This window comes from Patiria miniata, unplaced genomic scaffold, assembly GCF_015706575.1.
Source record: "Patiria miniata isolate m_02_andy unplaced genomic scaffold, ASM1570657v1 HiC_scaffold_13, whole genome shotgun sequence".
Taxonomy (NCBI): Eukaryota; Metazoa; Echinodermata; class Asteroidea; order Valvatida; family Asterinidae; genus Patiria; species Patiria miniata.
Window position 1 is genome coordinate 11,569,335 of NW_024037051.1, and position 14,708 is coordinate 11,584,042.

The 14,708-nt window shown below is 40.0% G+C and overlaps 1 protein-coding gene across 4 annotated transcripts; it reads left to right on the plus strand.

Moving 5' to 3' along the window:
- Nucleotides 1-106: 106 nt before the first annotated feature.
- Nucleotides 107-14,125, plus strand: LOC119721284 (cytochrome P450 4F4-like). Of its 4 annotated transcripts, none has more exons than XM_038191287.1 (10): nt 107-129; nt 5,096-5,309; nt 5,577-5,721; nt 6,718-6,890; nt 7,362-7,483; nt 7,842-8,106; nt 9,379-9,575; nt 10,681-10,814; nt 11,993-12,140; nt 13,323-14,125. In XM_038191287.1, exons 2-10 carry the CDS (start codon nt 5,136-5,138, stop codon nt 13,492-13,494), a joined length of 1,530 nt encoding a protein of 509 aa, XP_038047215.1. In that variant the 5' UTR covers nt 107-129; nt 5,096-5,135; the 3' UTR covers nt 13,495-14,125. The 4 variants fall into 4 exon arrangements, with proteins under 4 accessions (XP_038047215.1, XP_038047216.1, XP_038047213.1 ...); XM_038191288.1 differs by lacking the exon at nt 107-129 and adding an exon at nt 130-152; XM_038191285.1 differs by lacking the exon at nt 107-129 and adding an exon at nt 427-527.
- Nucleotides 14,126-14,708: the final 583 nt, after the last annotated feature.

Sequence of the window (14,708 nt, forward strand, 5' to 3'; positions counted from 1 at the left end):
GAGGCGCTTGTTAAATTTGCTGTATAAATAGCCTTCAGGGTTCAGTTTTGTCGTAATCATCATGACGCCTGAGGTATTTTTTAATGCGGGTCGGCAAGACGGAATATTTGGGGTTCGGCCAAATTAAGGGTGAGGGGGATTTATAATATGATGTAGGTAATTAGCTACATTCAAGTTTACTGTGTACATGTACACATTTAAATTTGAAACGAACATGGTTGATTTATACTAGTCTCCAGGTACCAAAGGAAAAATATGAGGAACAAATGATTAAAAATGAGATAATACTGCAGATTTGGTTCACTCGATGGAGGAATTCACATGACTGATCGCCCATCGCCCTGTAACCCCGCCCCTAGCCGGCCCTGCAGAGAAATGACGTCCACGTGACCGTCAGTTTTCAAAATGGCCGCGCTCTAGTGTCTAGGGCTCAGTGCTAACTCACTGTAAGTGTAATAAACTAGTGTGAAAGGGGAATTTTTTTTCAACATCGGGACCGATTCAGCCTATTCTTTGGTCGGTGCATGGTACGTGAGTATGTCAATAAGTATCAAACGGGGTAAAGGGGCAAACTTTGCAGCGTAGACGCGGTTGTCATGGTGGTTGTGTACAACTATTAACTAAGTACTACAAGAAGTCTTGTGTATCGTCAGTTCACCTAAAACGACGAGGATCTATTTCGAATTCGACGCACTCGCATTCAATTTAATGTTAATTTCTCCAGCCAGCAGCTCATCGCATCATACTCGGTCATACTCGTCATATCGGGAAAAATGTCGGGAATTCTACAGACCTATGGCGATTTCCCTGATGAGCATTAGCTTGAGTAACTTACTCCAGCTTAACTAGCCCCACTAGTGTGGCCGTCGGTATGCTGCGCTGAACCGGCCTAGGTTCAGCGCAGCATACCGACGGCCACACTAGTGGGGCTACAGCTTAACAAGCTCATCAGGAATTCACATCCTGATGTCGTGATGAGCATGATGAGCTTGTTAAGCTGGAGCACGGATCCTAGACACCAGGATAAACGACTGTTACTGTTCTGAGCTCTAGTACAAAATGCACTGAGCGTACTTGCCTTACATGCCTTAATTGGTATGCCCCAACGGGCATTAATACCCGTTGGCGCGCAATCGCGAATTTTCCAGATGTGCCATTGATTGTGTTGGGTTTTTGCATTCATAAAACTGTAAGCAAAACTACTTCTTATTTAAGATATAGTTGTTCCAAACAGATGGTATTGTGCAGTTTTTGTCGTCATAGATGAAGTATTTACCTGAGAAATAAACGTCAAATTTCGAGGAGAACACCGTTTACCCAAATTTCGTTTTAAATGAGGCTTTTATTAAAAAGTTTTAGAGAGATGTGATGCCGAACCGATGAAGCAAAAGCGAAATTTCATTGTTCATCTTAAAGCTAAAGATATTGTGCTCGGCATTACCATGGTTATGTAGTTATCACTTATCAGAATTCAATAATAAAGACCAAAAACGTAGACTCATGAATATTCAAAAATATAATTCGCTGGCTTGACAGACTTTGAGGCCAGATCGGGCGCAGAGCCTTGCAAATCTGAAAGCCACCGCGTGCAATGGTCTTTTTTAAAAGTAGGCCTATTCATGGTATTTGCCACCAGTACAGGCCGTTATCACGCGTCTAACCAGGAGTTGGGCCGAGTCGTTTATCCTGGGTTCTAGGATCCGTGGCTGGAGTTACTCAAGGTAGATGAGCATTATGAGCTGGAGTTTATACTCAAGCTAGGCCCTATCATCAATATCAATCATGGGGAGTCATTCAGTCAAGAACATTGTCAAAGTATTTCCTAACCTTTCTGGTACCATCTGTTGATGGGGGCGCTGTTCAAAACCGACACATTATGCACACTAATATATGGTGCTTTTCGGGGCGATACAGGCGTGAAATTAAAAAACGAAACCACCTGGAACGGCATACGGCACAAAAAAGGGAACCACTTCTTTTTAAACAGGGCACTTGTTCCGAAAAAAGGGCACTTCTTAAAAAAAAGGGCACTCTTTACAAATTATTGGGGGGGGGGGGGGTTGAGCGGTGGTGAAAAAAGGGCAAATGAATGGAAAAGGTCAGTCTTTACAAAATATTGCCGAAATATAGCCGGGGGGGGGGGGGGGGGGTTGGGTTCCCACTGACATTCGAAACATTTCTTTTGCATAGACTGAGAAGTTAAGTAATTTGCAAAGTTGTTATGGGTACTCGATTCCATAATCTGGAACCGGTTTCTGACATTAACGGTCGGGTACTCGGGTACCCGGTTCCCATGCACAGCCCTAGTATCATACATGTACTTCGTTCTAGGGTGCCTTCTAATACCAGAAGTTCTTGTACCAATGACCTTATTTGTAACGTGTGTCTCAAACTGTCAAAGGCAAGCCTAACGTTAGGGTAAAGGCATATTCTTTATTGGATATTTTGCAGTGGCCAGCAATATAGCCCAGGCGTACCTCCTAAGGCTATTTTGCCTTGTGGATAGTGAGATTGATCGTAAGATCCCTGGTTTGAATCCACCAATGCCAATTCTTCATCTGCTATTTTTCTTCTCCAAATTTATAGTTGGGATAGTTTTAATTTTAGGGAAAAGAAGAGTTCTAGAACCGAAGTGTCTTGCATTGATTCCATTGAAACGAGGCCTACTGACACGGGTTGTCAGAGCGCACTCACGGCAAATTAGCATTAGGAAGTACATTGTCTGTATTTCCGGTCACGACAAAATATACGCTGCCTTATTTGAATCCTGCACCAGCCATTTTCTGCTGTCACGGTGGCACCATGCAGGCTCATGCAATTTGTGCTCGGGTAGTACACACGCACTCCATGCTCCTTCGACCAACAGGAATACCAAAATGCACGTCTCCTTGTTTTTCAGAACGTGAGCATGTGAGCATGACACCACCGCAGACAAATTCTGGTGGTACGGTTCCACTATAAACTTGTGTGACATGCATTTTTATGGACCAGACTCGTGGCCATTCTAGATAAATGAAATTACAGTATCCAAGCACACGATATAACAAAACATTTATAAGGTCTATTGTCGGGGGGGGGGGGGGGGGGGGGGCAATGTGACCAATGCATCCCCCCTCCCCCACTCTCAAATAAAAAGTGATAAGAAATGACCTTTGTGATTTTTTTGCTTGACATGATAACAGCATCAATGTGCAGTTTATAAAGTGGGCAATATGCAGTTAATGTAGCTTTTTAGATTAAAGGCAGTCTAGTACAATGTATCTGGGTCCACTCATATCCGGCTCATTGAAATTGTTCATAAAGGTCATCAGGCATGCTGTTATCTGGTGTCAGAGTCTGAGGGTTTCTGCTGTTACACTCTGGCCTTGTTTCGTTATATTGATTAGGCAAAAAAAAAAAATAAGTCGGTCTCTGGTCAGCGCACGCGTCGATTTTAATCATGCGCGTCGATCTTTTTTTTTCTCCAAAATGTTCCGCGGTAGCTCCAACAGCGCCCTCTATTTCCGCACCTCCTCAATTTTTTTTACCAAAGAGCACCAAGGAATGGGAAATTGCACCAAGGCAAATGATCGAAAGCACCAAGGCAAATTATGGAGGACACCAATGTACATGAGGACACCAAAAAAGCAAAATAGTACCCACCTTGTCTGTTCAATCCAAGCTTGACGAAAAAAAAAAAAAAAGCAAAAAAAAAAAAAGCCGCGTGGCCGCGTCAATTCCGGAACTTTGGTCTGACCAGAGTCCGAATATTTTTTTTTTTGGCCTTACAGTTGTTCATTCACATCTCATATTTGCTTAGTGTGTGAGTCATCATCCTCATCCTAGATACTGTGCAGAAACCTCCTTTTGAGTTTACTCGTATGTTTTTCCAGAGTTTATTGACCGGCACTTTGGTATTAGGTCATATGACATGTACACGTAGCAAACTCATTGAAATTGTTCATAAAGGTCGTCAGGCATGCTGTTATCTGGTGTCAGAGTCTGAGGGTTTCTGCTCATTACACTCTGGCCTTGTTTCGTTATGTTGTTCATTCACATTTCATAGTTGCTTATATGTGTGAGTCATCATCGTCATCCTAGATACTGTGCAGAAACCTCTTTTTGAGTTTACTCGCGCATATAAAGCCATTCCAGTACTACTAGTAGCAACATGTTTTTCCAGAGTTTATTGACCTGCACTTTGGTATTAGGTCATATGACATGTACACGTAGCAAACTACGTGTATAAAATAGGTTTGCAGACGCCACATCTTAAGTTAAAAAGTCTGATCAGTAATAACTGCAGTTCTGACTGAAGGCGGCACGTGTATTTTGTATCTGCTTTGATTTCTCAAACTACATTTTTTCGTTTAATCCAAATAAAAATCCATTCAGTTGGTCTGTAGGCCTAACATACTTTTGTTCTGTTTAACAAAACAGCTTGGTACCGGTAGTATTAACCTAAATGGTAGATACATGTACTTATGTAGCTCTGTTCATCACCACATCTTAGGTTTTGATATATTTGCTGATTTTTTTTTTGTACTACCCTTTGAGCTTAAAGGGGCACTAGGTCCTGAAATCCCCCGAAAATTTTATGTTTTGGATTGTTTACTTAGCCTATTTCAAACAGCTGGTTGAAAAGAAACCAACCTAATGTCTTACCGTTCCCGAGAAAAGACGAAAAAACCCGCTTGTTTACATCGGACATGACGGAGTACGAAAACGTTTTTCGTGTCGTTCTGAGTGTACGATATACACAGTTGTGCGTCTCGGGAACAGTGGTGACCAGTTACCATCAGTGCAAAAAAAGTGGTTTCTTCAACGTCCGCCAAGATGAACACTTTACGAATGAAATCACAACTAGCATCCAAACAGCTCGAATTTACGGGGTTGCAAAAGTGGACACCGAAATTCGCTCTCGCACGCATAATACAGGAATAACACAAAAACGCCCAGTTTTGAAAGGATAGTTGTGTGGATGTTTATATCCTACTTTTAAATGTTATTTCCGATTAACATCATCTCGTTTAAAGTGCTTTTTGTAGCCCAATTGGGCTGTTCCAGGACCTAGTGTCCCTTTAATATCCACGCCAACTTCTTTGTCTCTTCACAGGTAGAAAAGCTTTTGTATTCGGACTGATTGCTTGGAGACAATGGCTTTTAGTGAATCCTTTGCAGTTCTGTGTGTGACGATTGTCACGCTGATCATCACGTCCAGCATCGTGGCCATTGTGGTGTCGTTCATTCAGAAACGGCGACTGGAGAAGGAGCTGTCAGCCATTCCATCGGCCCCTGACAGACACTGGCTCCTTGGTCATATCCCCAAGGTACAACTGTTCATGTAATTAATTATCTGCAGGAGTGTAACGTGTTGTAAACGGTTTGGGGATGGCGGTGGAGGATTGTAATATATACATGTAAATCAAGCCTATATTTACCAACTTTGTGGAATGTGATACATTTGTAAACCACAACAACAATCATATAAAACCTCACAATTTTTTTTCTTTTGGAAACCAACAAGATCCATTCATTCAAAACAGCAGTTTTTATTGAATGATTGATTGACTGATTGATCTTTAATTTGTTTAAAGCTTACTTTTGATGAGGAAGAACTCAAGTGGGGACGAGTTTTCGTAAGGAAAGCTGTCAGCGCAGCGATTTTGTGGATTGGACCATTTCTGCCGATTGTGACACTTTTTGACACTGACACAGTGAAAGCAATTCTCAGCACAGGAGGTACGTGTAGTTCGCTTCTATATTTTGAGTAAATGTTGTCCTAACTTCACCTGTAAATATTGACACAGATAGATACGAGCAATTTACGTTTATACAGAAAAGTTGCATTGTATAAATGGTGCTGCAAAATCTTGTCAGCTGATACTTAATTGTGCACTGGGCAACGAGGACTGGGCAATTGTTATGATTTTTTATGACAGTGTTTAATGCATACATGCTTTAACAGTTTAACTAAGATGAAGTAGTTTTTTGTGAATAGCAGTTTGTTAAGCACCGTCAATACCAAAAAAAAGGGCAGCTTCTTTTGAGGTGCTGCATTACTACAAGAGACCACGAATTCCAGCTAATGGCAAATGACAAAGCATCGCCGCTTGGCATTTCGCATGCTTTATTCTCACTCACGAACACAATTTGCTGCTGACTTTTATTACATTATGCAGCAAACGTTATTACACAAAGTAAATGCACCCTAAACGGGAGATTTATTTTGACGATAATCTAACACATTTTGATCTGTCGATATCATTCCTCAACATCGAGCTTTTTCGATATTGTCGATATTATTCCTTGATATATTTTCAATATTTCGATACGATTTAAAAAAAAGAGATCGGCGATATAGATCTCGAAACAATATGGAATAGTGTACTTCGCCAGTCTTTGGAAATCGGAATGCATACATGTAGTTATATAAATTTGTGTGATTTTATACGAGTAACAGCAGGCCAGTACATATGAGTCTATTGTGGACAGATCTCAAACTCACAAAGTATTCGCATGCCTTTACATTGTATGTTTGTCTAGAATCAGTTTGATGAGATTTGAAGGTTTGCACAGATAAGATAGCAACAAGATTAAATTCATGGTTGCACCATGTAACAACTCTCTTTTGTGAGTTTGTGAGGTTCTGATGAAGAGAACCAGGGCAACTCAACGTTTTGGACAGTATGCTCTGCTCTTATTAGAATTAGTTTGTCTAATTTTTTTTTGTCATAGAACCAAAGGCCGAGTACACCTACTCTTTTGTGCGCCCCTGGATTGGAGATGGGCTGCTGTTATCATCTGGGAAGAAATGGGCAAGGAACAGACGCTTACTGACCCCCGGCTTTCACTTTGACATCCTGAAGCCGTATGTTGGTATCTTCCAACAATCCGGAGACATCCTTGTTGTAAGTGAATTACAAATATTGTCTGGTGAAGGACTCTAATAGGTTTGCCCAGACATCCTAGTACTTCTTATTTTGTCTCTTCTGTTGCCCAGTCCTTTTTTATGTGCAACCAAATTAGCCTTATTGAGTTTTGGCCACAATCACACAACATTGGCATGGGTAAACAAAATTGTTTTTACACATATATCTAAACCAAATAGGGTGTCAGTTTTGATAGATATAACACAGTGATCATATCAAAATGATAGTTTCATGAATTTGAAACGTATGACAATTGAGGTGATCTAGTGCAGAGATCATTGATATCGCCTGTGGTATCAAGCTAATGTCCTTGCCTTAAAGTAAATGTGTGGGGTTATGCCTAAAAAATACTGTGGTATTATGTTTCAACAAATGTGTTGGGGATTAAACACTGTGTGTACTATCACTCTGTTCTTTTCATGGAGCATTTTGTTGTTTTACTGAATATAGGAGAAGTGGAGAGCAGCGTGTATTGGAGGAAAAACATCCATGGAGATGTTTGGTAACATGAGCCAGCTAACGCTAGACAGTCTTCTGAAGTGCATATTCAGTGTGGAGACCAACTGCCAAACGTGAGGAATTACATGTATAGAAAACATATCTGAAGCCTTTTACTGTATTAACAGAGATAAAACCTCCACTTCCCACAGTGGTGGAAGTTTAGGACCACTTCTAGACCTTTTGTTAAGAGTTACATTTGAGCCCCTCATGAGTCAAATATCAAGTCCAGCACTGGTCAAATCACAAGTCAGTCACAACTTTATGAATTTGTAGATCATGGACATTTGCAAAGGAACGCCCTTGTCACTTTCCACTTGAATATACTTTGACTCAGTTATTTTTTAAAGTTGGGATGGACTTGTGAGGACTTTTGCGGACTTTTTATGTCTTGACTTCAACTCTTATCTGCTTTTTGTGTGTTATATGCAGAGTTGAGAATCACCCCTACACTAAGGGAATTAATGACATAGCCAACTTGGTTGTGGAGCGCTTCCGCTTTCTGCCTTACCACATTGACGCCATTTACCAGTGGAGTCCCAGTGGCCGGCGCTTCCGCCGTGCCAATGAAACCGTCCACGACTACGCACGGAATATAATCAAGCAGCGTAAGAAAGCTCTGATAGAGGAGGCAGCCAACGGCAAAAAAAGGCAGAGGAAGTACATTGACTTCCTGGACATTCTGCTCTGCGCAAAAGTAAGAAACAGTGATTTTGGGGTTGTGCTTAGCCTTTATGAGATAAATTGTCCTCCAAATGTGGTACCATTTCTCAAAAAACAAATGTCGTTGCACCACATTAGCTAAATGCCAACCTGATTAGGTTGCTTTCACATGTCTATGTAAAATATTAATAGGAAAGTAAAAAAAAACAGCAGTATTTCAAATGCCCTGTTGTACAGAGATGGCATGTTAATAAAGCACGGGTGTCGATAGGTGGGGGCAGGGGGACATGTCCCCATTTTTTAAAGTGAGGTGGTATATAATTTGTCCCCCCCCCCCCACACTTTTTCCATCCCCGAACATAAATTGTAGCCTACAGTTGATTCTATAGCTCAGAATAGCTGATTCAGTGACTCCAAACTCAAAAATGATGTTTGAATGATGATCTTTTGCTTAAAACATTGGTTAAAGTGGTCAAAAATTGTCTCGGATCGTACCACAGAGCATCTACAATCCACAATTTTCCAGGGCCCTTCAGTGGGCCCCAAACCCAATGCCGTTGGGCTTCATGCTTTACGCTCGCATTAGTTTTGACAACTGAGCACCTTTACATGTGCTTTGCCTACATGGGTACAAACCATGTGACTGCCTTGGGTTTTTAAAATACACTCTGCATTAGCTGCCTAGTTAAAGGGAATATACATCATTTGCTTTTGCTGTAATTTTCAGAAATGGATGGAATTGGGGGGTTGGAAATATATAGCAAATATAGTTACACTGACTTTTTTTGAGGTTTTGCGTTCGAAAATGCTATAAAAACCAAGAAAAACAATCATTTTCCTGTAGTCTGGTTCCCTGACTCCATTTAAGAAGAAACAGAGCAGTTTACATATATTGGGGAATTGTAAGGTCAGGGAACCATTCTAGCTGGCTCATACCCGTTCATAGGTTTGTAATCGATTGCAAACAAGTGCGATGGTCAATTGGGGCCAGTATTTGAAAAAAAGCCTGTTTTTTCCAACGCTGATCGGCCGATCAGCGTTGGAAATTGATACAAAAATACCACTTTTCTTGAAAATGACAGTATACCAGGTGCCATGATTTTACAGGATGCTTTACACTGTCATTCACTAACAGTCCAGCAAGGTATTTCAAAATGATTTGGTAGTTTTATTTTTTGATGTTTGCAAATGTTGTATTTTCCCTTTAAGATCTATTGTTTTAGTTAGAAACAATTCAACAACCAATACTATTTAGACTTTGTGTGCCAATAGTGTTGAGGTTGTGTCCGTATTTGTTATATTGAAGGACAGTGATGGACAGGGACTCAGTGACCAGGAGATCTACGATGAAGTGGACACCTTCATGTTTGAGGGGCACGACACAACGGCCTCGGGCCTGTCCTGGTTTCTATACAACATGGCCAGACTGCCTGAATTCCAGGAGAAGTGTAGGCAGGAGGTGGATGACCTGCTAGCTGACAGGGAAAAAGACCGGCTGGTGTGGTAAGCATAGTCATTGGCCGTCTTGTTGACGTACTTATTTGTGGTGCATGTGAAATTTTGATTTCCCACTGGTTAATACTTGTTACAAAAGTGATGTAGCCTTGCAGTCTGGTATTTGTTGGCAATGCTTCAGTGGATTCCAGTGCAAGCCTGTTCGGTGCTGTGTGTGACATAGGTGTGATATTAACTTGCTTACATGAAATCATTTGAAATCGGTTTACAAATTTTCCAGAACCTTAATTTTTAAAACATTGTATTGACATCATCTATTACTATACCTCATAAATATTCATCAGGCAACCGTGGTATTTCATTGGTCCATTCCAGCAACTCAACCAGAAAGTTTTTACTATCAATCCGCGTCTTCATACGTGCGCGTGTCGTGCAAAACCAGGGAGGTACTATCACACACTTGGGTCGCAGCAGTTACATATGTTCAAGTACTGTATATCTCTTTACCAACGATGCATGTGCTTAACGTGTGTACCGTGGAGGACAGTTGCATGTGCCAGTTTATGACGGTGTACATCAAAATGGCGACCGGTGGTGCTCGCTTTTGCGATTTTAACCGAGGAGGAAGTGGGTGAAATTTTACACAATAAGAATAAATGCAGTGTTTTGCGTGAATGTTAAAGTTATTAAATGACACAAAATTAACTTTCTATTCTGTCTGTCTCCTTAAATTGAAATAATATTTCACTTTTAATTATCCAAATACTGCACGATCAAAAACATGGTGGAGTGGACGAATGAAATACCGCAGCTGCCTGATGAATATTTATGAGGTATAGTAAACAAATACAACATGTTTTTTTTGCGGGGAAATAGTGAAAACAAATGACCACCTCCTTATTGGATGATTGGGACTATCTCCCTCGGCTTCGCTTCGGGATACCGGTAGTCCCAATCATCCAACACCTCTGGGTGATTAGTTTTCAATATTTCCTGACAAACCATGTTGCATTTGTATACTATCCAGTTTATTAATGCAATATCAAATAAACTGTTTAATTTACTGAGCATTAGGGACCGCTTAGCAATTGCTTACATCTCACAATTTTTTTTTAAAGGGTAGCAATTTGTGTTTGTTTTTGTGTGTGTTTAGGGATGACCTTAACAATCTGCCATACCTGACCAAGTGTCTGAAGGAGAGCCTGCGTATACACTCCCCCGTCCCTAATGTCATGCGGGTGTTGACCCAGCCTGTGACCTTTCCTGATGGCAGGAAGTTGCCAAAAGGTCAGTTGTCAGTTATGCACTTCCTTAGACATTACTTTTCATAGGGCTTTGTGTCAATTTTTTTTAAGGTGAATGGCATGTGCCATTAATTTCAATGTCTTAATACTGACTCTGTACCTTCATACTTAACGGGAACTCACTCAGTTGTACAGAAGCCTGTGATCATCTATTGATACCAGATTACTCGTTGTGCCAAAAACTCGTACTACCTCTGGTGAAAAAGCTTCCAGGCTGCTGCCTCAAAACACTGGAACAATTTACCTTACATTATCCACCACACTAGCTCACTAGCACCTTTCAAACAATCTCTGAAAACTCATTTATTTGATGTGTTAATGCTTATTCTGTTTATATTCCTCTTGTTTTTGCTTATTTCATTTTGTGTAAAGCGCTGTGTTACTTTCTCTGATTAGTTAGAGCGCTAAAAAATGCTCTGAATTGTTATTATTATGTACAGTGGTGGATTTAAGAGGAAGCCAAAATGCCCAGTACTTGTATGTGTAGCATTAAGGCCAGATTCAATGGTGCAAAGGTGAACAATAAGTAAGTCATGGCATGAATTCACCAAAATTGTGCACATTCATTTCAAGTATTGTGATTTGCTGTGAAAGAATTGTGACATTAAATTTGTTCACATTTGCAGTTTTGTGAAGTATCAACCTGCCCTTACTGTTTAGTAGTTTCACTACATGGGGCATTGTTAATCATGGAGACCAAACAGTCTTGGAGTTCAGCTTTCAATTGCAATAGGAATAAAATGAGGATTACACATATGCCTTTATTTTTTTTCTTACTGCAGTTTGTAATAATTATAATAATACCAGGTTCTTGTGTAGCACAGCACTTTTAATTAAGATCAAAATGCTGTACATTAGTATTACCCCTGTCCCCTGATCATTGGGCCAAAGAAACATTCCAAATACAATTTCTGCTCCCTGGGAAGTATACAGCTTGATGCAGCCATTTGGGCCCAAGGCAGCTAGAATCAATCCCAATAATCGTCCCTGCCCTCACACTCACAGGTACCCATTTTACCCCTGGGTGGGGAGAAACAATAACGTGACAAAGTGCCTTGCCCAAGGTCACATGCACCACAACCCCAGGCGGGAATCAAACCTTTTATTTCTAACTTTCCTCAATATTTTTAAACTAACTTGTCTTTTCTCCTAATCTCTCAGGGACCCTTGTAGGGATAATAGTCAGTGCCCTGCACAACAATCCGCATGTGTGGGATGACCCCGACACCTTTGATCCTGAGAGGTTTGCACCAGACAGAGCCAAGAATATCCCACCTTATGCATACGTGCCATTTGCAGCTGGACCCAGGTGAGAGACAGTCCATTGCCTACAATGTACCATTCAAAGTTACTTTGTAATTGTCCACTCCCTGTAACTTGTGATATGACTTGATTGCAACTCCGACTCCCTGTTCAGGGTGACCTCCCAAAAACTGCTACCCCTGTGTATTTTTATGTTTGGGATATCACATTAAAGCCGAGAGATTTTTTTTTCTTCAAATACTGGAAAAAATCATAAAAAACAGCACATAGTTGCTGAGAAAATGCAGATTATGTAACACAACTCATTTTTGGTCCATTCCAGTGGCATTACCACAGTTAAGGGATTTGCACTGTACCTGGCACATTGTGTCCTAATCCTTACAAACAACATTACACATACATGTAATATGACAAGAGTATAAATGAATTTGATGGGAGTACCTTTTATTTTCCCACCTGCACAGGTATCTTATCCTGTTTTAGTTCAAATTTAACCTTTTCAGCATCATAAATATGTCAAAATATTCAATAAATTGCACAAGTGAAAGACAATTGCACAGTAGGCTAACAGTAACATGCTCCGCTGTTTGAGGCACCTTTGGAAAGGATAAAAAAATCACTTCTTTTACATAATTGGCATTTTCTCAACAACCCAATGTGCTATTTTCGTGATGTTTTTTTTCAGTATTTGAAAGAAACAGCTCTCAGCTTCAATCTGATATCCCAAACATAAACACACACAAATTCACAGATCACAGTTTTGAAAAAAGGCAAATGTTTCGGGGTTGCATTTTTTTTGGGGTCACCCTGTACATGCCAATAGACTGATCTGTTATGCCTACTGCGCACACATGGGGAACAACACGTACACCTCTCCTCTGACTCACTGCATGTTTCAGCTGCACGTGAAATACACATGTGCATGCATGTCTGACATCAATCACAGCTGTCATTGGTTTAATGGATAGGTCTAGTGAGAAGGGCATTAGATGTCAAACATTTACTAAAAATTTGAGCCTGTAAAAGACATCTCTCATGCACAAGTGCTTTATCAATTCAATGCAACATTTTCTGGGTAAGGGGCGACTTGCCCATCCTTGCCTACCCTTTCCAACGCCTGCAGATTTATTTTATCTATGATGAGTAACAAAACAAACAAGAAAATAGAATTATATAAATGAAACTTACTCATTACATTTCTCTGTGCATTTTCCCCCTTTGCTGCCAGGAATTGTATCGGTCAGCACTTTGCCCTGAACGAGATGAAGGTCATTTCTGCCATTATCCTTCGCAACTTTCACCTCTCTGTCGACGAATCCGTTCCCGTGCTGCGAACCAATGCACTGGTCCTGCGAGCCGAGAATGGCATTCATCTGCACATCACACCTCGCAAGCTTTAAGAGTCTTCCCTGCTAACCTTATTGTTTGTGATATGTAAATTCAAGTGCAGTGACATCTGCAAGTATATACCAAAGTTTTAAGCAATCCATTAAATTCCCTTGTCATTTAAATTTTTCACTTGAGTACAATTTTAACATTATGAATTTGAAAGGTTTCTAATCTGATAAGATTCCATTCCTGTAGAGTGTACATGTATGTATGTCGCTAGATTATTAATGGAGAAGACTATAAAGTGATATTTTTATTGTGTTCAATTATCATGATTAAAATCTCTACCTCAAAAGAGAAAATTTTTAAGTAGAGTTTAGAAGTACAATTTTAAAGGTTTTCAAAGTGTGTGTGGTCACAACATTGTTAATGCTTCTGGTGCTTGCTTGTTTTTACACTTCTGAGAGATTTCTTTTTGATATTCATATTCAAAAGGTAGAGTAAAATGTGTAATCAATGCAACATTAATTTAAAACGTTTGTGGTGGAAAATAATTTATGACTTTAATCAGTTTCTTTGTGAATATTAGTCAGAAATTAGTCGGAAAATGATATGGAAATGTAACATGAAGAATCTTTTTTTTACCTCCTATTCAAAGCTATAATCAGTTGGTTATTAATAAAGAAAACGTTTGACAATAATTATGTGCTTCTTATGAGATGTATACCTCAATATTTCTAATAATTGTACCTTCTTTTATCAATTTGCAACATAGTTCGGCGCTGTCTGTAAGAGGATCAACATGTCCTTTTTCATTGTTCCCAAAATGCTGTTCGTATTACATGTAGTAGTTGTTTTGCCAATTATCATCGTAGAGAGTATTCTTCAACCCTGTTTGCCGGTGTGGGGAGCGCTGCGGTTCTTTGCTCGCCTTCCACTGCTGTGACCCGGGTTCGATTCCTGCACTGGTGCACGTGGATTATATTTTCAGTCCCAGCTTATTCTGTGGGTTTTCCCGAGAATATTCTTCTGGGATTTTCCTCCCTCTTTAACTGTAATGTCTTCATATTGTCTTCTATCTACAGGTTGCCTAGAGCGCTTTTGAGGAATCCTTGGTTTCATTTCTTTAAATAATTAATAATAAAATAATAATAATAACGGCAATTTATAACGCGCCGGTATCCGCCATAAATGACGCTCATGGCTCAATACAAAAATTAGATCAAATCAGAATTAACAAAACAATTAAATTTAACTAAACAAGAATATTGTGAGTGATCTGGAA

Bases quoted from the DNA above. Each gene is read 5' to 3' on its own strand.
- LOC119721284 (XM_038191287.1), top strand. From the start codon at position 5,136: ATGGCTTTTAGTGAATCCTTTGCAGTTCTGTGTGTGACGATTGTCACG. The intron at 5,310-5,576 runs GTACAACTGTTC...ATTTGTTTAAAG, and splicing joins TCCTTGGTCATATCCCCAAG to CTTACTTTTGATGAGGAAGA. The intron at 12,141-13,322 runs GTGAGAGACAGT...CTTTGCTGCCAG, and splicing joins CCATTTGCAGCTGGACCCAG to GAATTGTATCGGTCAGCACT.